The 24,783-nt window shown below is 37.6% G+C and overlaps 1 protein-coding gene and 1 long non-coding RNA gene across 3 annotated transcripts; one reads left to right on the top strand and one right to left on the bottom strand.

Annotated features, from left to right (window-relative positions):
* The first annotated feature begins 1,060 nt into the window (after positions 1-1,060).
* Positions 1,061-2,059, top strand: LOC136256939 (uncharacterized). Of its 2 annotated transcripts, XR_010701745.1 has the most exons (4): positions 1,061-1,189; positions 1,240-1,371; positions 1,429-1,468; positions 1,619-2,059. It is a non-coding gene; the product is annotated as an uncharacterized lncRNA (long non-coding RNA). The 2 variants fall into 2 exon arrangements; XR_010701744.1 differs by having other exon boundaries at positions 1,240-1,468.
* A 689-nt stretch (positions 2,060-2,748) lies between these two features.
* Positions 2,749-3,564, bottom strand: LOC136255200 (uncharacterized). The gene has a single exon (XM_066047922.1). The coding sequence runs from the start codon at positions 3,562-3,564 to the stop codon at positions 2,749-2,751; it is 816 nt and encodes a 271-aa protein (XP_065903994.1).
* Between the last annotated feature and the right edge of the window lie 21,219 nt (positions 3,565-24,783).

The following is a 24,783-nucleotide window of genomic DNA, read 5'->3' as shown; positions in this document are numbered from 1 at the left end:
CTGGAATGGATAACCACTGTGCTTGGGAAAAGCAGCCAGTGAAAGCAGAACACTTAAGTCTAGCAGATTTTGTATAGTTTAATTCATGTGGCTTTGTGTTATTGGTCAGGTGAATAATCAAATCTGCTGTCATGGAGGCAATAATACCAGTTTTTTTAGACACAGTCACATATAGGCTTATGTATTTTCAAGGGCAATACGTAAATGCCTTATATGTGTTTAAGGGTTAATCCCTAATTTAATCATGGTTATACACTGAAGTTTAGGGATTTAACATCCACTCTGTAGGTGTAGCAACCTCACTTGTTTCACCGCTTTTTAGCTATTCCCTTGTTTCACTACTTGTTTTTGATCCTTAATCCAACTTCAAATTCCTAATGTTTCTTAATAATAAAATTCTCGTGTAATAACTGATATACGTACATGTGGTTAACAAGTCCCTTAGTATTAAGAGACTTTTGTTAGAGTCTCTTTGTGAATAAGAAATTTCTGCATTGTTCATACATCATTAATTATAAAGTGTCTACCGTTTGTATGTGTAGTTATAAGTATGTAGTAAAAAACTGAGTTTTTATGACAATTATTAGTAATAAAACTAAAACCCACAATCAGTTGGTACATGTATTACTATAAAATCAGTGAGTGAAACTTGACTAACAGTGACAAAGCAAAATATGTGTAATGTTTGCAGAATTTTTGGCAGGCTCCAATGAGCCTTGAATACACAATACAATGTTTAATTCAAACTAGTCCCACACTAGTGAGTGTTTTGTGTGATCAATGATACACAAAAAGTTATGTCTTTGCTGATCTATACATTTTAGACATTTTCTATTGTATTTTGCTCCATCAAAGGAGGACATCACTACATCAGCATTTTAGGCACTACTTGTGTTACATAATTTACATAGTTTAGTTTGGAATATCATATGAACCCCAATAGTTGAAAACAAAGTACATCATTTGAATCCTCACACAAAGTGTAATCAAATGAGCTAACAATCTTCAGTGATCCCCACCATATGTTGTTTATGTATTTCTAAAGCTCTTAGTTTTCTATACTAACACCCTGTTCACACGACAACAACCGAACCGATCTATGTTGGAAGAAAATCAAACCGCTCCAATAATCGTCCGCGTTCACACGAAAATCCATATCAACTGAACCATGACAGCAATATTGTGTCACGTGCGTAACAACCTTATGTCACGTGCAGCCTCTTGTCACTGTTTTTACAGAGCTCGTATTAATAATGAATAACATAGCGAGGTTTCATTTTTATCAGTTGAATCAAAGCCTGCAGATGAAGAAAAGGAGACACCAGCACACGAGCCAGCGGATAAATCGATCGTTACGGGAGTATCGACGGCGTAAGAGTTCACAGCGTGCACAGCTGCTTATTCTAGTGTCTAATTTATTGTTTTTAGCAACTCTACCTTCCCCAAAACTATCTTGGGTCCGTCCAAGGTTGTTAATTGCTGTAATATTATTATGACAACTAGCTAGACACACTTGCCACCACCATACACCGTATGTGATGCATTCACTTTATTATAATTGTAAAGATGTATAGTGTACAGATCTGCTGTTAACTTTGTGTTTGATTTTTTTGTGCAGATCTCAATATTGGTGGGATTTTGTGGTGCTAGAGACATTTAATGAACAAGATTTTATGCAGAATTTCAGAATGAATAAATCAACATTCTTGTACATCTGTGAACAGCTGCATCCAGAAATACAACACTCAGACACAGCAATGCGTAAATCCATTACAGTAAGGAAGAGGGTAGCAGTAACGCTGTGGTTTTTAGCTACTCCATCTGAGTACCGAACAATTTCTCATTTGTTTGGGATTAGACGTAGTACTGTGTGTTGTATAATACATGAAACAGTACGTGCAATAATAAAGGTACTATTGAAGAAGTACATAAGTTTTCCAATTGGTAGTCATTTACAAAATGTCATTCAAGGATTTGAAGATAAGTGTAATTTTCCACAGTGTGCTGGGGCAATTGATGGGAGTCACATTCCAATTCAGGCTCCAAAATTAAACCATACGGACTACTATAATCGAAAGGGGTGGTACTCCATCCTGATTCAGGCTGTTGTAGACAGTGACTACCTATTCCGAGACATTAATGTAGGATGGCCTGGAAGTGTGCATGATGCACGTGTGTTTTGTAACTCAGAACTTTATCATAAGGTTTATAATGGGACTTTATTGCAAGGACACCCACGATCTATCAATGGAGTAGATGTACCAGTGTTTTTAGTTGGAGATGCTGGCTATCCATTGCTTCCATGGTTGTTAAAACCATATCCTTATCATTCAGCGTTATCTGCAGATCAGAAATGTTTCAATTATCGACTGTCAAGAACCAGGATAGTTTCAGAGATAGCATTTGGTCGATTAAAAGCTCGATGGCGCCGTCTGTTGAAAGCAAATGAAATGTGGCCAGAAAACATTTCTGAAGTCATAGCTGCTTGTTGTGTTCTGCACAACATATGTGAGATACATGGAAGTGATATTGATGAAGATTGGCTTCAAGGTGTAATGACAAATGATGAGGCAGACATAGAGGATCGGCCGTCAACTGCTTCAAGCACAGATAATATCAGACAGGCATTAATTAATTATTGTCAAAACAACCCAGTACCTGAATAGCATGTATAGAGATTGTTATTATGTAATGAAACACATACATGTTAAATCAATAACACAAAACAAAACGTACCCAAGTTCAGTACTACTGATCATGACTGTCATGTCCATAGAATGATCCATTGTATGGTGTAGGAAAAGGATAACCAGAACTCTGAGACTGGACCAACATGGACATCATACGTAACTGAAAATCCATTTCGTCCTTTCTCATTCTTTCTTCTCTCTTTTTATTTTCCTCCTCAAGTCGCATCCGCTTCTCTTCTAATTCCAAGTAACGCTCATCACTTTGCAACTGAGAGTCGATAATCTGGGTAACGATTCCACCCATGATGGTTTGCAATCTGTCCTCTCTTCCACGCTTTTTTGGAACCTTCTTTGCTGTTTTGATTTCTACTTTAGCTTTTCCTTCACTTGACTCATCTGCTGGAACACTTGACACATCCGTGGCAGCAATAGATGCTGTATCATCACTTGTTTCAGTGCCATCTACTGGCACATCTACAGGTCTACCGTTACAGCCATTGCCAGTAGTACCTTCACCATCAGTGTCGTATATACCTTCACATGATGTGTCAATAACTAACGGTGGTTTTGTAGCCGGTCTATGAGCCAGCACTTCTGCTAATGCTTCTCCATATTTACATGTTTTTCTTTTGTTACCTGTCTGTTTGTTCTTATCTTTCGTCTTACGATAATCTGCCTTTAGCTTTTTAGCTTTATCTCGACATTGGTCACTGGTTTTGTTGAAACCAGCTTCTTTCATGGATTTGGAGATCTTCTCATACACTTCTCTGTTATGTTTACATCCTTCTAATTGGCTTTGAATAACGTCATCTCCCCAAAGCTCAATAAGCTTGTACACCTCTTCGTCTTTCCACACAGACGACGACGACGCCATTTTGTTTCTACTCAGTAAAACAAATCATGATCCGGATATTTATAACTGAACCGAGCTGGCACGGCAGTTCTTGGTGCACTGAGCATGGTTGTAGTAGTGTGGTTCGCTTCCTGTTTACACTGTCAACGTGAACTGAACCAAACCGGGATGAACCGCGCTAGCACGGTTGTTTATTGTAGTGTGAACAGGGTGTAAAACTAATGAAACATTTTCACATGTATAGTAGCAATTCTAGTACTAGACAAGTATGTATACTCTTAACATAACAATGATGCCAACCTTTGTCACATAATTCACACATTTTAGTCCATCACAATTTGCATAACTCATTTAAAGAGTGCATAAATCACTCCCATCCTTCTCTGCTGTCTCATGTAACTGCAATGACGGATCCAGGATGGGGAATTTGGGGCAAATCCCCCCTCCCCCCACCTTGTGGAGGAGCCAGCCATACTTCTGATTATTATATTAAACTTTGTCATGCCAAGATCAGTTTATAAAACTCATGAAAATATGCACATCTTACTAGCGTTTATTACAAATTCACCTAAAACCAAAGTGGACCAAAATCAAACTAGCTGTGAAAGTAGTGAGTGAGTGTATAAGTAGTGAGTGTTTTTTTGTATAGAACCCACACTAGTGAGTGTTTAAGTGTGGGTTATTAACATACAAGGCTAGTAACAAGAGATATTACTTGTAAACATCCGTTGGTAAGGTAAACACAGCTTTTTAATGACAACGTTCCATTTAAATCCAAAAAATGCATTACATAATCTCCTTTGCTACTCAGGTGTACAATAGAACATTGGTGACTGCATCTCTGAAAACTAGTATTATTGCCTATTCAAAAAGTATTGAGAAATTCCAGTTTTAAGTATTAGAGAGTTGTAGCTTGTCAATCATTGAAACTTTGCACATGCACCAATTCTTCACAAGTTTACACCAATTACTTTTCTTCCAGAACACCCACTGCACAAGTAGCCAACAGAAGACATTCCTGCCATGTTAGATAGTTTATAACACTAGATAGTTTATAACACAGGGTTGACTGTATCAGGGAAGCTCTTAGGGGGTGGGAGGCAGGGAGGGGCCTGTAGGAGGGTCAGAGGCTGCCAATCTTAAAGAGGAAGGTGTAGGGATGAACCACGCGAAGTTATGGTCCACTCATATTTCAAAACTGGCTAAAATGAAAGGACATTTACAGCACAGGTCTTTATTCAACACCATGGCACTGTATAGTCACATACAGCCATTCTCAGACTGGCAGAACTCCATTAGAGCCCCAGACAGCTGAAATAGATCACTACTGTGCTTGGGAAAAGCAGCCAGTGAAAGTAGACCACTTAAGTCTAGCAGATTTATGTGGCTTTGTGTTATAAGTGAAAAATCAAATCTGCTGTCATCATTGCTCACACATCACTTTTTATACATTTATAAAGTGTCTACTGTTTGTATGTGTAGTTGTAACTTTCCAATTAGTAAATAACTGAGTTATTTAGACAACTATTAGTAATAAAACTAAAACCCACAATCAGTTTGTACATGTATTACTATATAAAAAGTGAGTGAAACTTGACTAACAGCCATAGAAAGAAGTTCTTCGATAAAAAATTTTGGCAGGCTCCAATGAGCCTTGAATACACAATACAATGTTTAATTCAAAGTAGTCACACATTATAGACATTTTCCTAATATATTTTACTCCATCAGAGGAGGACATCAGCATTTTAGGCACTACTTGTGTTACATAATTTACATAGTTTAGTTTGAAATATCATATGAACCCCAATAGTTGAAATACATGACCAAAAAATGGTGGGGATCACTGAAGATTGTTAGCTCATTTGATTACACTTTGTATGAGGATTCAGATGATGTACTTTGTTATATAAAATCTCTTAGTTTTCTATACAAAACTAATGAAATATTGTCACATGTATAGTAGTAATTCTAGTACTAGACAAGTATGTATACTCTTAACATAACAATGATGTCAAACTTTGTCACATAATTCACACATTTTAGTTCATCACAATTAGCATAATTCATTTTAACGGTGCATTAACCACTCCCACCCTCCTCTGCTGTCTCATGTAACTGGTAAACCTCTAAATGATGTATTGTTAATAGTGGGTATGAACCAGTGTCATTACATAACAACTCTTGTTTGTATTCTATCATTTTAGACTACCTACAATGTGACATGTACAAGAGGGTTCAGTTTAGTCTTTGTGGATTACTATGCTCAAATAGACAGACCAAGACCAAAGCGAGTAGTGAATTATAATGTGTTGTGTATGTTTACATGTGTGTAGTGTATAGTGTGTGTTTGTGTTGTGTATTTAGTAAGCAAATCTCATGTAGCTTGTTAATAATTGTATCATGTTAAATCTCAACTCTGTATATCAGACAGCTCACCATGTACTGAATGGTTCAAGTTATAGTGTTGCAGTCTAGTTTTCCTTTGCTCCCCATGGATCATGTGGTGTATGACAGTGTCTGTCGTATGACTGTATTAGGGATCATGCAGAACTGGGCTTGTCCAGGCAAAAATATTACCCAAAATCCAGCCTCAATTTTCCTTTATGGTAACTTGGCAGTATTGGTTAGGCGCAGCCAAGCTCAAAAATATCTTCAGACCAATCCCAAACCCTTCCAAAAAGTTTCTATGGAAATTTAAAAGTTTTCTATTTGTCAGAATTTTAACTAACTAACTGATACCTTCAGCTCAACAATGGATATAGTTATGGGCTTGATTTCTTCACTGTTTGATGTTGCTTCATCCTGAGGTGTGCTTTTTCACCAACTGCAGTACATACTATGCATGCATCATGGACTTGCGTTTGTCCTCCTTTGTGTTCTAGTAATTTTTGCTGACAATGCAAGGTGTCAATTTGCAACAGTGCAATGCAGCTTCCCTGTGGCCATGTTGGTATCTCACCCATATTTTCTGTGTGATTGATTGCAGAGATGCTTCTTGTACTGTTCTTCATTTGTAAAGCTGTGTTACAGGCGAAAGCAAAGTGTAATTGCCACCATTCAATCTTGAGTAGTTGGGGCTTGTGAATCATCCATATACTGTATTTGTGGAGACTGGATTGATTGCAGATGTGCTTTTCCTACTGTTCTTTGTTATAGCACTTTATAACTGAATGAACATAGCTGATAGGAAGTATAATGGCTATTTCACTTTCGAGTCATTAATTGATACCTGAGCTAAATAGAACTAAAAGATGTATCAAGCCCTATTGAGCCCCTTCGTCTCCTTTTTGTACAGGGTCTATTCAGCTCATGTGTAATACTTTCAGTATTTGTGCAACATTATTACATGTTCACGTCACTATTACACATTCACATGGTCTTGTTGTACCCCCTGAGTTATTAGGACAACTATTAGTAATAAAACAAAAACCCACAATCAGTTTGTACAAGTCACAACAACTACAAGCAAGACTCAGTGATTTGTTTCACTCTGTACTTGCCAGTTAGAAGAAGTCAAAGCAAAGTCAAAACTAAATAAAGATGCTAATAGCTACCTCCCTTGGTAGCAGTTAAACTCACCAGTAAAGTGTGATGAAGAACACTAGCTAGCTATGTTGGTTGTGCTATTGTTTTGTTGACAATATTTTAGCATTTAATAATAAATTCTTGTGTGCATAGTAACAACAAATTAACTTATGTGGGTTAAGCATAGAGATTCATTAAAACCCGGAATACAGAATAACGGAACAGCGGAATTATGGAATAAGCATTCTTTTAACATTTTACAATTATTTATACCATCTATAACATTTATACAATACTCACCTTGTAGCAATTCCACCAGGAATGCAATCTCGATGACAGGCAGCACTAAGTCGATCCTCAGAGTGATCTTTAAATAGAATACACAAAACTAACCACTCTAGAATAAATAACTAAGCTAAACTACTTTCTAATACACTTTGCTACATAATCACTACAAAACTATTTGCTACACTTGCTTATGCCAGCTGTCATGCACGAGTAACTGCCCGAATTTATTATTGACAAAAGACTCCACCCCAAAAATCTACCTTGAAATAATCTACTTTAGCGAACCTTCCTCAACTTTGTTAGTTATCTATCACCAAAAGAAATTTAAAAAGTTAAGTGCTGTTTTAAGCTCACATCATTTTACACCTCATGACTCTAATAAATTCAGGCAGTTACTAGTGTGTGATAGCTGGTAGAAGCAAGTGTTGAAGTGTAGCAGTAAGAGCTTAACTGTTTTCCATGATATCAGATTTCTCCATTGATCCTGACAAACTTAGCTACGATGTTAAACGACACCTCACATAATTAGGGATGCTTTTAAAAAGAATGAGGTAGTCAAACTCTTGTTTGCTTGGGTGACTTTGCCCACAGCAGGCTATTAGCCTGTAATATGCTTGGGAGAGCATAGCAAATCAATGATCGAAAGTGAGATTTGCAATGCTTGAGAACTTTTTGCTAGCAGTGTATTAAAAACTATTTTAAGAACCTGCTAGCAGATCTTTTAGTGGATTTTAAAGAACTCATTATCTTCCAAATATCAAAACATTTATGCATACCATTTTTCTAACTAAAGCGATTGCAGTTTAAAAGTAATAAGCAAATGATTCACCTGGTTCCTACACAGAGTTGCTTTCTTTTAAATATCAGGAAACAAAACACAAATTTCTGAATTCAAGCTGCCCTACCAGCCAAAACTAGAAAAGCCAACTCTTCCTCATAGTGATGTGATAAGGTTAGATGCATAGTAAGTCTATGTTGTTAGTCTGGAAAGTATCTGAGACTTTTCACCATCTGGGTAAAGAGTGTCAAAATTTTCCCACAGGATTTTCTCAATGGTGCAAAAATCCTTTCCAGTACTTCTGATACCACACTGGTCACCTAATTTTAATGGTCCATACAAAGTTATTGGTAGTAATACAGTTGTGATTTTACATGATGTAGTGTACCAGCAGTCAAAAATGAAATAATTTATGCTTTTTTGGTTTGTGTTTTTTGTATATTTCAACATGATGGTGTTGTAGGGTGATCTAGTAAAAACTTTTAAGCTGCTGTGGAACATGAGTGGCAAATTCAAATTTTGACAATTATAGCTTCCTCCCGTGGTGCATACGTAGCTTAGAACAATACTTTGAAGTTGTGGATGAAATAATAATTGACAACTGCTGGTAACAAACATTCAGGGACTGATGACTGGAAATGGCTAGAAAGCTTGATATAATTCATTAAGGCTGCAGAAAATTTTGACACCCATCACCCAGATGGTGAGAAGTTCAGATGTTTCCATACTAACAGCATAGACAGACTATGCATCCGAAAACACTATGAGGTAGGGTTGCTCCTCGGTGGTAGGGCAGTTTGAAATTGAAAATTGATAATTCTCAGTCTGTTTTTTCAGATGTGACTGTCTCTGGGAAAATCGGTCTTATTGCCCATTTAAAAGTATCGAGAAACATCAGTTTTAAATATTCAGTGTGTTGTAGCTGGCCAATGGTGGTAGCTACGCATACCAAATTTTCACACGTTTCACAACAATTTCTTACCTTCCTGATCATCTACTGAAGAAGTAGTTAACAGCTAAGTTTCCCGCCATTTAGGTAGTTTTTAAACCGAGGTTGTCTGTATCAGGCGAGCTCCAGAAGGGTGGGAGGCGGGGGCCCTGGAAGGAGGGCAAGATGGTGTTCAAAAATTGAAAAGAAACGTGCTGGGATGAATTAGGCCAAGTTATAGGCCATTCAGGGCTCAGAACTGGCTAAAATGAAAGGAAATTTACAGCACAGGTTATTGTCCAACGCCACGGAGCTGTACAGCCACACACAGCCATCTCCTGGTTGGCCAGGGATCCATCAAGACCCCAGACCACTCGTGCGGCTCGCCACTGTGCTCTAAAAAAGCAGCCAGCAAAAGCAGACCACTTTACTCTGGTCGACTGTGGTGGTGAAACTTGATAGCGCATTCATTAAGCTTTGTGTTTGTGTGAAAAAATCAAACTTCCTGTCTTGGGCGATAAGAACGGTTTTCGTAGATCCAGTCACAAATAAGTAACCCTGTGCCAGGTACTCAGTGAATTATTTACTTATTGCGGTACATACTTACCACAGCAACTCTGAATGTGGGTAGCAAATGTCATCCAGTTCTTTGTATGGAGCACAAAATTGTAAAAATTAAATTTTCGTCTTGTGAGATACTATACCTTTGATTATTGCCACTGACAAAGCAGCGTGTTGCATACATTTTAGTACCTCAGTTTAACACTAATCGTCATATTCCACTATATACATCATTACAAACTGTCCTCTAAAATCCAGGCCATATTATACTATTTCACTTTTCCTGCTAGTTATCCTGGGATTTTGTCCTAGTACACGATGTCATAGCAACTGTCTACTCTCTTTAACATGAACTAATTCCCGTGCAGATAGCTTAATGTTCCCTCCGGCTAACTATTCTCCATTGTCTCCAACAATTCCTGTTCAGTATATTAAGCCTGACCACTATTCAAACTTAAAATTTCTATTTTACCTTCCTTGATGAATAGTTTTATAAGCAGCAGCTCTGTTGTTAAGCTCTGTTCCATCTCGGCTTTTGAAACAAAAACTCAATACATTCCAGATGTGCATAGTATTAGCCATGTCACTATTGTTTACCCAATACACAGGAAAACTTCAATATCTATAGTTTGAAACTTTCCAAATAGTGAATAACTGACTTAATAGGACAACCATTAGTAATAAAACTAATACCCACAATCAATTTGTACATGTGTTACTATATAAGTAATAGCGAATGAAACTTGATTAAGAGGTAAATCAAAACAATTACATTATGCAGAATTTTTGGCAGTCTCCAATGAGCCTTGAATACACAATACAATGTTTAATTCAAACTAGTCCCACACTAGTGAGTGTTTTGCTGGTCCATACATTTTAGATATTTTCCTATTGTATTTTACTCCATCACATGTAACTGGTAATATCTCTATTCCCAAATGTTGTTAGGTGAAGGATTGTTTTCCAGACATTATCAGTGTGTATAGTAGCTGAGTACAGTGTTTTAACTTGTATAATGGGAAACAAAAAGTATAATAACTAGTATAATAGGCTGATTGTGATGGTGATGACTACTAATGGAAATTATTATAAAACACAATCTATGGAAGTTGTAGTAGTTCCATTGTACACTTCTCTTCCACATAAATCTTGTAGTCCTACTAATGATCCAGTATGGAGCTGTATTAATGTGTGAACTACCAGCTACTTGTGAAAACCTTCTATTATTAGTGGTACACTAGTATAATTATTCTAATGTTTGGATGCATATTTGAAAGAAGGATATATTGATGCCATCATCCATCCTACCCACTACCCACTCATCCTCTAGTAAATGATGTATTGTTAATAGTGTGTATGAACCAGTTTCATTACATAACAACTCTTGTTTGTACTCTATCATTTTAGACTGCCTACAATGTGACATGTACAAGAGGGTTCAGTTTAGTCTTTGTGGATTACTATGCTCAAATAGACAGACCAAGACCAAAGTGAGTAGTGTATTATAATGTGTTGTGTATGTGTACATGTGTGTAGTGTAATATGTAGTGTATAGTGTGTGTTTGTGTTGTGTATGTAGTAAGCAAATCTCATGTAGCTTGTTAATAATTGTATCATGTTAAATCTCAACTCTGTATATCAGACATCTCACCATCTACTGAATGGTTCAAGTTGTAGTGTTATAGTCTAGTTTCCTTTGGTCTCTATGGATCATGCAGTGTTAGGGTAATGCGATACTTATGTAACGAGTTACGTACTTTTGTGGTAACTAAGTAATGATGAAATATGCTAGTAATATGACTCAAGTTACTTTACTTACAAATAAAATGGTGTTACCTAAGTAGTAAAGTTACTGTAATGAATTTAATATTAAATAATTTCATTACTACAAGTAACGAAGTTACTAAGCTAGTTACTAATCCACTGAGGAACGCCTAGCCACAATGAAGTAACGAAGCCCACCTTGAGTACAATTATAGCTAAGATTTACACATTGTCCGACAATGCAATCATGTCACGTGATAAGGTGGTAGTTGCACATGTGACAGCTTAAGGTGATGGACACAAAGTATTATCTAATCAAAAACAGCCAAGCTGTAAAAAAAGGAGTGCGGCCCTTGAAAAGGCTATGGTGAAAAAAGATGTGAAATCCAAGGTGGCGGCCAAGAAATGGCTGTGATGGTAGGTTAATGGTAAAAATTTTAATAACAACAATTCAGGTGAATTTGGTGCCGCTTGGTCAATTGGCACAAAATTCACCTGAATTGTCGTTATTAAAATTTTTACCATTAACCTACCATCACAGCCATTTCTTGGCCGCCACCTTGGATTTCACATCTTTTTTCACTATAGCCTTTTTAAAGGCCGCACTCCTTTTTTTACAGCTTGGCTGTTTTTGATTAGATTTCACTTCTTTTTGTATTTGTATACCCCAAAGATGGCCTATGGCTAGCTTTGGGGCTTTTTAACCTATATATTTTTCTTTACCACAGGAAAAAGAAAAAGATGAAGCAGATTTTATAAACACTTTAACTCATTCTGATTTTATCAGTAAATGTACAAATTATATATATAATGCATATATCAAGAGTTCATAATATAAAAAGAGAGCATATATTTATTACATGTCAATTAATCCCCACAGGATAATTTGCAGCTGATCTCTCTACTGGGTGACTTGAAATGTAGCTGAAATCTCTACAGGGTGATCTGCTTGTACGTGGATGAACTCTTTACAGGATTCTCTCTACAGGGTGACTTGACTCTAGCTGAACTCTCTGCAGGGTTATCTGTTTGTAGTTGAATTCTCTACAGGGTGATTTGTTTGCAGCTGAACTCTCTACAAGGTAACTTCTTCTAGCTGATCTGTCTACAGGGTGACTTGTTTCTAGCTAGTCTCTCTACAGGACGATTTGTTTGTAGCTGAATTCTCTACATGGTGGTTATTTTGTAGATGAACTCTATAAAAGGTGACTTCTTCAAGCTGAACTCTCTAAAGTGTGATCTTTTCATAGCTGAACTCTCTACAGGATGATTTGTTTGCAGCTGAACTCTCTACATGATGATTTCTTTGTAGCTGAACTCTCTACAGGGTGATTTCTTTGTAGCTGAACTCCCTACAAGGTAACTTCTTCTAGCTGATCTATCTACAGGGCGATTTGTTTGTAGCTGAACTCTCTACAGGTGATTTGTTTGTAGCTGAACTTTCTACAAGGTGATCCTTCTAGGTGATCTCTCTACAGGATGACTTGTTTCTAACTGAACTCTCAACAGGGTGATCTGTTCATAGCTGAACTTTCTACTGGGTGATTTGTTTGCAGCTAAACTCTCTACATGGTGGTTTCTTTGTTGCTGAACTCTCTACAAGGTAACTTATACTACCTGATCTCTCTACAATGCAACTTGTTTCTAGCTGATCTGTGATTTGTTTGTATCTGAACTCTGTACAGGCTGATTTGTTTGCAGCTGAACTCTCTACATGGCGGTTTCTTTGTAGCTGAACTCTCTACATGGTGACTTCTTCTAGATGATCTCTCTACAAGGTGACTTGTTTCTAGCTGAACTCTCTACAGGTGATTTGTTTGCAGCTGAACTCTCTACATGGTGGTTTCTTTGTAGCTGAACTCTCTACAAGGTAACTTCTTCTAGCTGATCTTGCTACAGGGTGATTTGTTTGTAGCTGAATTCTCTACAGGGTGATTTATTTGCAGCTGAACTCTCTACAAGGTGACTTCTTCTAGCTGAGCTCTCTACAGACTGATTGATTTTTTTTGCAGCTGAACTCTCTACATGGTGGTTGCTTTGTAGCTGAACTCTCTAATAGGTGACTTCTTCTAGCTAAACTCTCTACAGTGTGATCTTTTCATAGCTGAACTCTCTACAGGATGACTTGTTTGCAGCTGAACTCTCTACATGATGATTTCTTTGTAGCTGAACTCTCTACAGGGTGATTTCTTTGTAGCTGAACTCCCTACAAGGTAACTTCTTCTAGCTGATCTATCTACAGGGTGATTTGTTTGTAGCTGAACTCTCTACAAGGTGATACTTCTAGGTGATCTCTCTACAGGATGACTTGTTTCTAACTGTACTCTCAACAGGGTGATCTGTTCATAGCTGAACTTTCTACTGGGTGATTTGTTTGCAACTAAACTCTCTACATGGTGGTTTCTTTGTAGCTGAACTCTCTACAAGGTAACTTATACTACCTGATCTCTCTACAATGCAACTTGTTTCCAGCTGATCTGTGATTTGTTTGTATCTGAACTCTGTACAGGCTGATTTGTTTGCAGCTGAACTCTCTACATGGCGGTTTCTTTGTAGCTGAACTCTCTACATGGTGACTTCTTCTAGATGATCTCTCTACAGGGTGACTTGTTTCTAGCTGAACTCTCTACAGGTGATTTGTTTGCAGCTGAACTCTCTACATGGTGGTTTCTTTGTAGCTGAACTCTCTACAAGGTAACTTCTTCTAGCTGATCTTGCTACAGGGTGATTTGTTTGTAGCTGAATTCTCTACAGGGTGATTTATTTGCAGCTGAACTCTCTACAAGGTGACTTCTTCTAGCTGAACTCTCTACAGAGTGATTGATTTTTTTTGCAGCTGAACTCTCTACATGGTGGTTGCTTTGTAGCTGAACTCTCTAATAGGTGACTTCTTCTAGCTGAACTCTCTACAGGGTGATATTTTCATAGCTGAACTCTCTACAGGATGATTTGTTTGCAGCTGAACTCTCTACATGATGATTTCTTTTTAGCTGAACTCCCTACAAGGTAACTTCTTCTAGCTGATCTATCTACAGGGCGATTTGTTTGTAGCTGAGTTCTCTACCGGGTGTTTGTTTGCAGCTGAACTCTCTACATGGTAGTTTCTTTGTAGCTGAACTCTCTACAATGTGACTTCTTCTAGCTGAACTCTCTACAGGGTGACTTGTTTCTAGCTGATCTCTCTACAAGGTGACTTGTTTCTAGCTGAACTCTCTACAGGTGATTTGTTTGCAGCTGAACACTCTACGTGGTGGTTTCTTTGTAGCTGAACTCTCTACAAGGTAACTTCTTCTAGCTGATCTTTCTACAGGGTGATTTGTTTGTAGCTGAATTCTCTACAGGGTGATTTATTTGCAGCTGAACTCTCTACAAGGTGACTTCTTCTAGCTGAACTCTCTACAGAGTGATTGATTTTTTTGCAGCTGAACTCTCTACATGGTGGTTTCTTTGTAACTGAACTCTCTACAGGGTGATTTGTTTGTAGCTGAACTCTCTACAGGGTGATCTGTTCGTAGCTGAACTCCCTACATAGTAACTTCTTCTAGCTGATCTTTCTACAGGGCGATTTGTTCGTAGCTGAGTTCTCTACAGGGTGATTTGTTTGCAGCTGAACTCTCTACATGGTAGTTTCTTTGTAGCTGAACTCTCTACAATGTGACTTCTTCTAGCTGAACTCTCTACAGGATGACTTGTTTCTGGCTGATCTCTCTACAGGGGATTTGTTTGCAGCTGAACTTTCTACATGGTGGTTTCTTTATAGCTGAACTCTCTACAAGGTGACTTCTTCTAGCTGATCTCTCTGCAGGGTGATTTGTTTGTAGCTGAACTCTCTACAGATGATTTGTTTGTAGCTGAACTTTCTACAAGGTGATACTTCTAGCTCATCTCTCTACAGGATTACTTTTTCCTAACTGAACTCTCAACAGGGTGATCTATTCATAGCTGAACTTTCTACTGGGTGATTTGTTTGCAGTTTAACTCTCTACATGGTGATTTCTTTGTAGCTGAACTCTCTACAAGGTAACTTCTTTTAGCTGATCTTTTTACAGGGCATGTTTGTTTGTAGCTGAGTTGTGATTGGTTTGCAGCTGAACTCTCTACATGATGGTTTCTTTGTAGCTGAACTCTCTACAAGGTGACTTCTTCTAGCTGATACAGGGTGACTTGTTTCTAGATGAACTCTCTACAGGGTGACTTGCATGTAGCTGAATTGTCTATCAGATTAACTGTTTGTAGCTGAATTCCGTACAGAATATCCTGCAATGTAATATAATTCTGTAATGGAGTAAGTTATAAACGTAGCTGAATGCTCTATTAGGGTGACTGTTCTATTAGAGTATCTCGATCTCGCATTTGCTACACGTAGTTGCCTTTCGAATCATAACTCAGTGGTTTGTAATCCGATTCTTCTGTACTACTGCAAGGACTTTCTATGATGATTATTCCAGCTACACACTGATTTTCAGCTCATTGCTCTAAGCGGTTTGCCTGATAGACACGAAAACTAATAGTATTTTTATTCATAAAAATCATTCGCGTAATTTAGACACAGGTCGGGTTTTGTGTCATATCTCCGTGGTCTTTATCCCGATTCCTTTCAAACCACAAAAAGGCACTCCTACGATGGTTGCTCCATCTACATAGCAATTTGCAACTGATTCCTCAAAGGAGTTTACCCTGTAGGCGTGACAGACCTTCGACCTTATTTTACGCAAATAATCGGTAATAACTCCGTGAATGTTCATCGGATTCCTACCAAAGTTGGTACAGAGATCCGCCTTAATGAGCCCTTTAAGTGTGCCAAATTTCAGCCCGATCCGAGCACACATTCGTGTTTTATGGCGGATTGTGCGAAATGTGCGAAATGAAGAAGTAGAAGAAGAAAAAAACGAAGAAATTAAAACGACATTCGCTCGTATCTCGGAAATGGCTGGAGCGATGTTCTTCAAATTTGGTGTGTAGACTCCCCTTGCTGGCCAGCACCTCTCTAGCAAATTTGGTTCCAATCGGATAAGGGATCACAGAGCTACATAGGTGTGAATATTGCGTTTTCTTTCTTCCTGTTAATATACTCACGGGTGGCACGCCGGCTTCTTGGGCCGCACGACACACTACCGTGTGTCTTGATAATATGTAATATTGTTAAACAGTTACTTTATTTTATTGGTATTATGTAACTGTAACTAAATAGTTTTAGTTGTAAGAAATAGTAATATGTAATGAGTTACTTTTAAAAAGTAATTGTCCCAACACTGAGATCATGTGATGTATGATAGTGTCTAGAGTATGACTAGTTTATTGCTATTAGCTCAATCCATTACTCCAGTCTGCAGAATATATAGGTGGTATATAGTAATAGTCTTTGTGGTTAAAATTTCTTACTTTTATGATGTCGTGTATTTGTTATATTGTGCCCAGAGGCATGGAGTATATCAGGAAATAAGGTGGAGTATAGAGTGGTAACGCCTGACATCATATTAGTTATGTAATCACTTTGTGGGGTAGAAATTGCACACATGCTATTTGGAGCACAAGTTCACTTCTCCTCAGGTTTGTTTGTGTAAATGTGGCCATGTTGTCAGGAGCAAATACGAAAATAGTATAAGAGATATTTAAGTAATGCTGATCCATCATGGGTGAGTTACAGCTGATAATTGGCAAAATTGTGTACGGACAAGGAATTAGGCACTTTGAAAGGTACAATAGAAGAGTCCCACAATGTTTATATCAACAAATCAACATGTTGTAGCTCATTATTGTTTATTCTTTCTTACTGAAGTGTTGTTTGGTGACAATCCCCTTCTTAAGTAGCACCCAAAACAGCTGTTTTATCCTTGTAACCTAGGTAAAACCAACCCAAATACGTAACATTTTTCATCATCTTTCCTAACACCTATTGTATGTACTGTGTAAGTTTCATGTAGAATAAATCACCAGAAGTTGAGTTGTATCCTTCTGAAGGAGCCCTACCATTGAATTTGTTTTACTTCTTGCTCCACATAAGTTGTGATTATGTGTTTTAATGTAATGTTGCAACATAAAAGTTGTTACTCTATTAGAGTTTTATGTCCCTAAAAGTATGTCCTAAATAGCCTGATTACATTTACTAAGTGTCTACTGTTGTATGTGTATTTGTAACCTTCCAAATAGTGAATAACTGAGTTATTAGGACAATTATTAGAATAAAACTAAAACCCACAATCAGTTTGTACAAGTCAAGAACAACCACGACAAAACTCAGCGACTCGATTGTTTCACCCTGCATTTACCACTTGATTGAAATTAGAAGAAGTGAAAACAAAGTCAAAGCCATAGCAGTTGGCCACTTAGTTTTCTATGAATAAAGATGCCATAGCTCAGCAGTTAAACTCACCAGTATAGTGTGATGAAGAACACTAGCTAGCTACATTGATTGTGCTGTTGTTTTGTTGACAATTTTCAGTGGTTAATAATAATCTCTTGTGTACATAGTAATAACTAATTAACTTAGTGTGGTTAACTAAGATCAGAGGCGTAGGAAGATATTTCAGGCAGGGGTGCTGAGGTGGAAGGCAGACTCATCCGCAGATGCTGACAACATTTTTAGAATTGTGTGATTCAAATCATTGGAAATTACATATTTATGGACAAAACAATGATCACATACATGCACATAGTACAGTAGCTACCTAAATTACAAATATGGATTAAAACCCTATAACATTGTATTACAATAATATTGTACTGGTATAAATGTCTCAGTATGTATTATATTATGTGTATACTCTAGAATAGAAGAACAGCCTTGGCCAAATTATATAAAAATCACCATTTAGTAACATATCAATTTGATTTAATTCCTAATTTTAAATGTGAATGTTTTAACAATTAAATCATCAATTCTGTTCTGAAGCAACAAGTTGTTCAGTTAATATGCGCTCCCAGACTACTTAACACTTGTACACTAGAGGAGGGTCTCTCTGTTGTTGTAACTGTAACAGTTACCATCGATAAACAGGGAGGAGGGGTACACCCAACACACGTACTTGGGTACTGACACACAAGTACACACCTTCTTATTCAATATTATCCACATCTTGCAGTATTCGGGACTGTGCTCGGTTGACTGCCCTTTCTCACTCTTCTGGCACCAGTAGTGGCTAGCTTAAAGCTATTCCTTCAACCTCTCTTGGTTTAGCTATCCCAGGTCCAGAGTTCATTGTTGGTTTGTGTCTATGCATGGCTTGGAGTTTCTCTGTTTTCCATTTCCCCATTGTGTACATGCCTCTCTTCCATAGATTGCTTTGGTGACCATCTTTTAGGCTGTTCCCATGGTCCTATGAGAATCCGTTTCCATGATGCCTTAGTTAACATCCTTCATCATGCCTTATTACAAGACCATCCAGGAGTTCTTAAAGAGCAACGTGCCTCTTTTGATGACAGTTCACGTGATTATCGAGAGAGTTTTTAATTGAAGCAAGTATCACACCTTGCAAGTCCTGAGTCAATCTTTTGCCAAACTTTTTGACTTGATCATTATTAGGCACTTGTAAACACCACTCTAGCAACTTTTCAGCTAACTGTCTGGTTTGAATCAATGCTGGTGTCTTGATTTTTAATGAATCATCTTCCAAAACTGTTCTAAGTGCGTTAACTAGAATATCTTCTGATGTTGCAGAGGTACCTATATAAAATTCAAACTATATAATACACTTGTTACCTGACTGGTACATATGGAGGTATGAAAACCATGAAGTAAGCTTTATATTGTCTGATGTGGACATGTATACATTTAATGGACAATGTACTGTGGTGTGTTTTAAATAGAGTCAAGCTATAACAAATTCTAAAATCAAAGTTTCCTCTATTAGTCCTATGCTCTAAATCACCTGAGGAGGACGATTTATCATCTACTACTGTAGCCAAAGTAACTAACAGTAGTTGGTTATTACCAACTGCTGTAGCCAAATTAAGGCTTTGCTTTCTGTGTAGTGTTTTGTGTGTGTGTGTTTGCATGCACATGCATGCATAGGCAGTGTGTGTAACACATTTCTGCAATTGTATTGGCAGTGGCTAGAAATATTCAGAGCGGGTTTCAGGTTCCGGAAGTTTGTGGTGGCTGTAATCCAGCTGGGGCTGTTAGGCTGAACTTTAAGTATAATAATAGCCTTAGCACTCCAATCTTCGTCCTCAGTAAAAGTAAAAGCAAAGCCAAGCTAGCATTTTGCAGTTGATCAAAGGACAAGCACAGTTTATAAAGTGTATACCACGATCAATACTTTTAGCATAACAATAAGAACGTAAATTGACTAAAATTTGGTCAAGTGCAAAAGTCAAGGCTTATCATAGAGATTTGTAACAGGAAGTTGTTCCCAGTGGTGGAGAATGATCTAAAAACTATTGCAATTCTTCACCACGGTCTGACCTGAAGTAATTTGGTAGATTGGGTGTGACACTGATAGGTGCACTCAATACTTTAACAGAGCAAAATTTCTGGTAAAAACACACTGGAAACAATCTGCTTAATATGTACATGTGTTAAGACCTGATGAAATTTCTTTTCATGGAGTTACCAGACATTCAGCCCTATGTATACACAAGCTTATTGGTGTACATAGACAAGTTTATACCTTCCACATTGAAGTGAGTATTGAAGCTATCCACTAGTTCAGTGACTATATGCACTTTATCTGGCAACTTAAAACAATCACCAGGTATAAATACGGTAGCTATATCCTCTGATCCTAGCCATGGTACTAAAGGTCACTCAATCGTAATATTTTGTTACACGGAAAAACATGGTTGACCATAAGGCACTCAGCTCATGTGATCGGGCGCGCGCCATGTTAAAGTCTACACATAACGAGATTCATGCGCTACTGCTAGCACTGCCATCTAGAAGAATCCGAAATAGTGTAACGGATTTCCAATTATTATAGTGCAACACTGAGTGAATCTGTTGATTGGTGTCGATCACCTTGGTTGCCAATCCTGGTCCCTATATAATCTATGATTCTATTTATAGCATTTGTTGTCATGTGTATTTTTCAAAAAAAATTATCATCATATTATCCACATTATTACTGCTACTAACGGTGATTGCTGTGTGATCACCTTCACCTTCGTCACTTCGGTAAACTTTATAACTGGAATATGTTAATTGGAATCTTGTACTCCAATCCTATTCATCTCTGCACGTGGGAGACATGTGACATTGTGTTGGATTGTGAATCCATTGTTTTCTATACTTCTTCTGAATCACAAACAATACTAGTGTTAAACAGCTAGCCAATGGAGAGTTGTGGTGAGCTGCAACATTGGAATCGTCGAGGTAATCGTCAAGGTAATCATCATTGTGACCGTCAAAATCCCGTGATCTATTTAATTACTTTGCGGCGCACGCAGACAAATTTGTGGGGTGCTCCAGCACCCGTACTTCCTACGCCACTGAAGATACTTTTGTTGTAGTCTCTTTTTGAATAGGAAACTTCTGTGTTGCTCACATATCACTTTCTATCATTTGGTAATGTGTCTTCTGTTGGTATGTGTAGTTCTAACTTACCAAATAGTGAATAACTGAGTTATTAGGACAACTTAGTAGTAAAACTAAAACCCATAATCAGTTTGTACATGTATTACTATATAAGTAGTGAGTAAAACTTGACTAACAGGTGAGCAACCCTGTGCATTTGATTTGTTGTATAATTTTTGGCAGGCTCCAATGAGCCTTGAATACACAATACAATGTTTAATTCAAACTAGTCCCACACTAGTGAGTGTTTTGTGTGATCAATGATAAAAAGAAAGTTATGTCTTAGCTGTATTTTAGACATTTTAAAACTCCATTACATGTAACTGGTAAAACCTCTAGTCCAAGTGTTGTCAGGTGAAGGAACTAGAAATTACTAGTGGATAATCTGTACTCAATGTTTTTTGCATGCTTGCAGTAAAATGAAGGAGCTTTGAATTTGAATATTTAATTAACCAGAATTATAAACTGAATTAGGGATTAAATGTCCACTAGTATACCTAAAGGTGTAGGTGACCTCCCTTGTTTGCTTACCTTTTTCTATGATCCCTAATCAAACTTAAGATTTCTTACACTTCTTTGCTTTTTTGTAACATTATTATGACTGGTGAATCCATGTCTACTGTATCATATATTAAGTAAGGCTGAGAGATATTATCATTTTGGTGATATATCGCAATATTTTGAAAGTATCGATATTGCGATATTTTGTTATTATTAACTATCGTGATACCATGCCTGTACATTATTGTCATTAAAACTCCATTTGTTATGCAGTACTAGGTTAAGAATCCTTGTAAGTCATACTGGTTACGCTTGCAGAGACATGTGAACACCATAATATAACCTCAAAGCATGTGTTACAATAACTGTTACTGTGTTACTGTAAACAAGGATAATAGTGGCTAGTTTGATGCTACCTTTAAAGACTTCCTGCAGGAATACTGAGTAATACACTATATAGCACTAGCTGTGATTGACTTATTTGTAAGTATCGTGAACTATTCAGTATCATGAATAGTGGCTTTAGTATCGATCGTGATACTAAAATGGCAGTATCGCTCAGCCCTAATACTAAGAAGGAATGGCTCCTGAGTTTATGTTTTCATCTGTACACACACCCCAACTATCAATTACCAACTGGAAAGTGACGTGGCTCACTTTTAGCTATGCTCAGCACATTGCATAGTGCTACAAATGAAGAACAGTAGGAGAAGCACCTCTGCAATTAATCCAGTCTCCATGAAAAATACATTACAAATTAATGTAGCTTGTGCTACCACAAATTGACACCTTTGGCTATCAGCAAAAAAATAGTGGGACACAAAGGAGGACGAAGGTAAATCCCTGTGCATGCTTGTACATACTGTGGTATGCTAAAAGGCACCTACTTGGGCTGAAGTGACATTGAACAGTGAAAAAATCACCAGCCCGTAGCTTTAGTTGTTATTGAGTTATGCTTGTCTGAAAGAATCAGGCAGGCAGGCAGACGGGCGACTTCTCGATCCTCTACAGTATTTGTTAATAGGTTCATTGTCTACTGTTTCACAATACACCCAGTGTATGTTAGTGTATTCATTGATTTTATCCTCACGTGTATTACAACCATTTCAGTGACCAACTACTGTAACAAGTTTAGAATGTTTTAATCAAATGTTTGTTTAGTATGTACATTTTTCATTTTAATTGTAGTATGTTACCTCACTGTCATATAGAATAAGATGTGATGTAGTATCACAATTCATCTTTGGACCATGTGGAGAGTTCAGCTACAAAGAAATCACCCTGTAGAGAGTTCAGCTACAAAGAAACCATCATGTAGAGAGTTCAGCTACAAAGAAACCACCATGGATGTAGAGAGTTTAGCTGCAAACAAATAACCTGTAGAGAGTTCAGCTAGAAACAAATCACCCTGTAGAGAAATCAGCTAGAAGAATTTATCTTGTAGAGAGTTCAGCTACAAAGAAACCATCCTGTATATAGTTCAGCTATATTTTAAGTCACCCAGTAGAGAGATCAGCTGCTAAAAAATATCCTGTGGGGAATAATGGGCATGTAATAAATATCTAATCAGAAACAGCCAAGCTGTAAAAAAAGGTGCGGCACCCAAAAAGGCCATGGTGAAAAAAGATGTGAAATCCAAGGTGGCGGCCAAGAAATGGCTGTGATGGTAGGTTAATGGTAAAAATTTTAATAACGACAATTCAGGTGAATTTGATTCCAAGACCAAGTGGCACAAAATTCACCTGAATAGTTGTTATTAAAATTTTTACCATTAACCTACCATCACAGCCATTTCTTGGCCGCCACCTTGGATTTCACATCTTTTTCACCATGGCCTTTTTGGGGGCCGCACCTTTTTTTACAGCTTGGCTGTTTTTGATTAGATATCACTTCTTTTTGTATTTGTATACTGCAAAGCCAGCCTATGGCTGGCTTTGGGGCTTTTTTAACCCATGTGTTTTTATATTTACCACAGGAAGAAGAAAAGAATATAAAGAAGATTTTTAATACTTCAATTATTTTTGATTTTATTAGTAATTATACAAATTATATACATATATTTATTACCTGCCCATTATTCCCCACAGTATATTTTTTAGCAGCTGATCTCTCTACTGGGTGACTTAAAATATAGCTGAACTATATACAGGATGGTTTCTTTGTAGCTGAACTCTCTACAAGATAAATTCTTCTAGCTGATTTCACTACAGGGTGATTTGTTTCTAGCTGAACTCTCTACAGGTAATTTGTTTGCAGCTAAACTTTCTACATCCATGGTGGTTTCTTTGTAGCTGAACTCTCTACATGATGGTTTCTTTGTAGCTGAACTCTCTACAAGGTGACTTCTTCTAGCTGAACTCTCTACAGGGTGATTTGTTTGTAGCTGAACTCTCCACATGATGGTTTCTTTGTAGCTGAATTCTCTACAAGGTGACCTCTTCTAGCTGATCTCTCTACAGGGTGATTTGTTTCTAGCTGAACTCTCTACAGGTGATTTGTTTGCAGCTAAACTCTCTACATGGTGCTTTCTTTGTAGCTGAACTCTCTACACGATGGTTTCTTTGTAGCTGAACTCTCTACAAAGTGACTTCTTCTAGCTGAATTCTCTACAGGTGATTTGTTTGCAGCTAAAACTCTTTACATCCATGGTGGTTTCTTTGTAGCTGAACTCTCTACATGATGGTTTCTTTGTAGCTGAACTCTCTACAAGGTGACTTCTTCTAGCTGAACTCTCTACAGGGTGATTTCTTTGTAGCTGAACTCTCCACCTGATGGTTTCTTTGTAGCTGAACTCTCTACAAGGTGACCTCTTCTAGCTGATCTCTCTACAGGGTGATTTGTTTCTAGCTGAACTCTCTACAGGTGATTTGTTTGTAGCTAAACTCTCTACATGGTGCTTTCTTTGTAGCTGAACTCTCTACATGACGGTTTCTTTGTAGCTGAACTCTCTACAAGGTGACCTCTTCTAGCTGATTTCTCTACAAGGTGATTTGTTTCTAGCTGAACTCTCTACAGGTAATTTGTTTGCAGCTAAACTTTCTACATCCATGGTGGTTTCTTTGTAGATGAACTCTCTATATGACGGTTTCTTTGTAGCTGAACTCTCTACAAGGTGATTTCTTCTAGCTGAAGTCTCTACAGGGTGATTTCTTTGTAGCTGAACTATCCACCTGATGGTTTCTTTGTAGCTGAACTCTCTACAATGTGACCTCTTCTAGCTGATCTCTCTACAGGGTGATTTGTTTCTAGCTGAACTCTCTACAGGTAATTGGTTTGCAGCTAAACTTTCTACATCCATGGTGGTTTCTTTGTAGCTGAACTCTGTACATGACGGTTTCTTTGTAGCTGAACTCTCTACAAGGTGACTTCTTCTAGCTGAAC

This window comes from Dysidea avara, chromosome 5 (genome assembly GCF_963678975.1).
Source record: "Dysidea avara chromosome 5, odDysAvar1.4, whole genome shotgun sequence".
In the NCBI taxonomy this organism is placed as follows: domain Eukaryota; kingdom Metazoa; phylum Porifera; class Demospongiae; order Dictyoceratida; family Dysideidae; genus Dysidea; species Dysidea avara.
The sequence above is the reverse complement of the archived record's forward strand: the minus strand, read 5'-3'. Positions and strand labels throughout refer to the sequence as shown.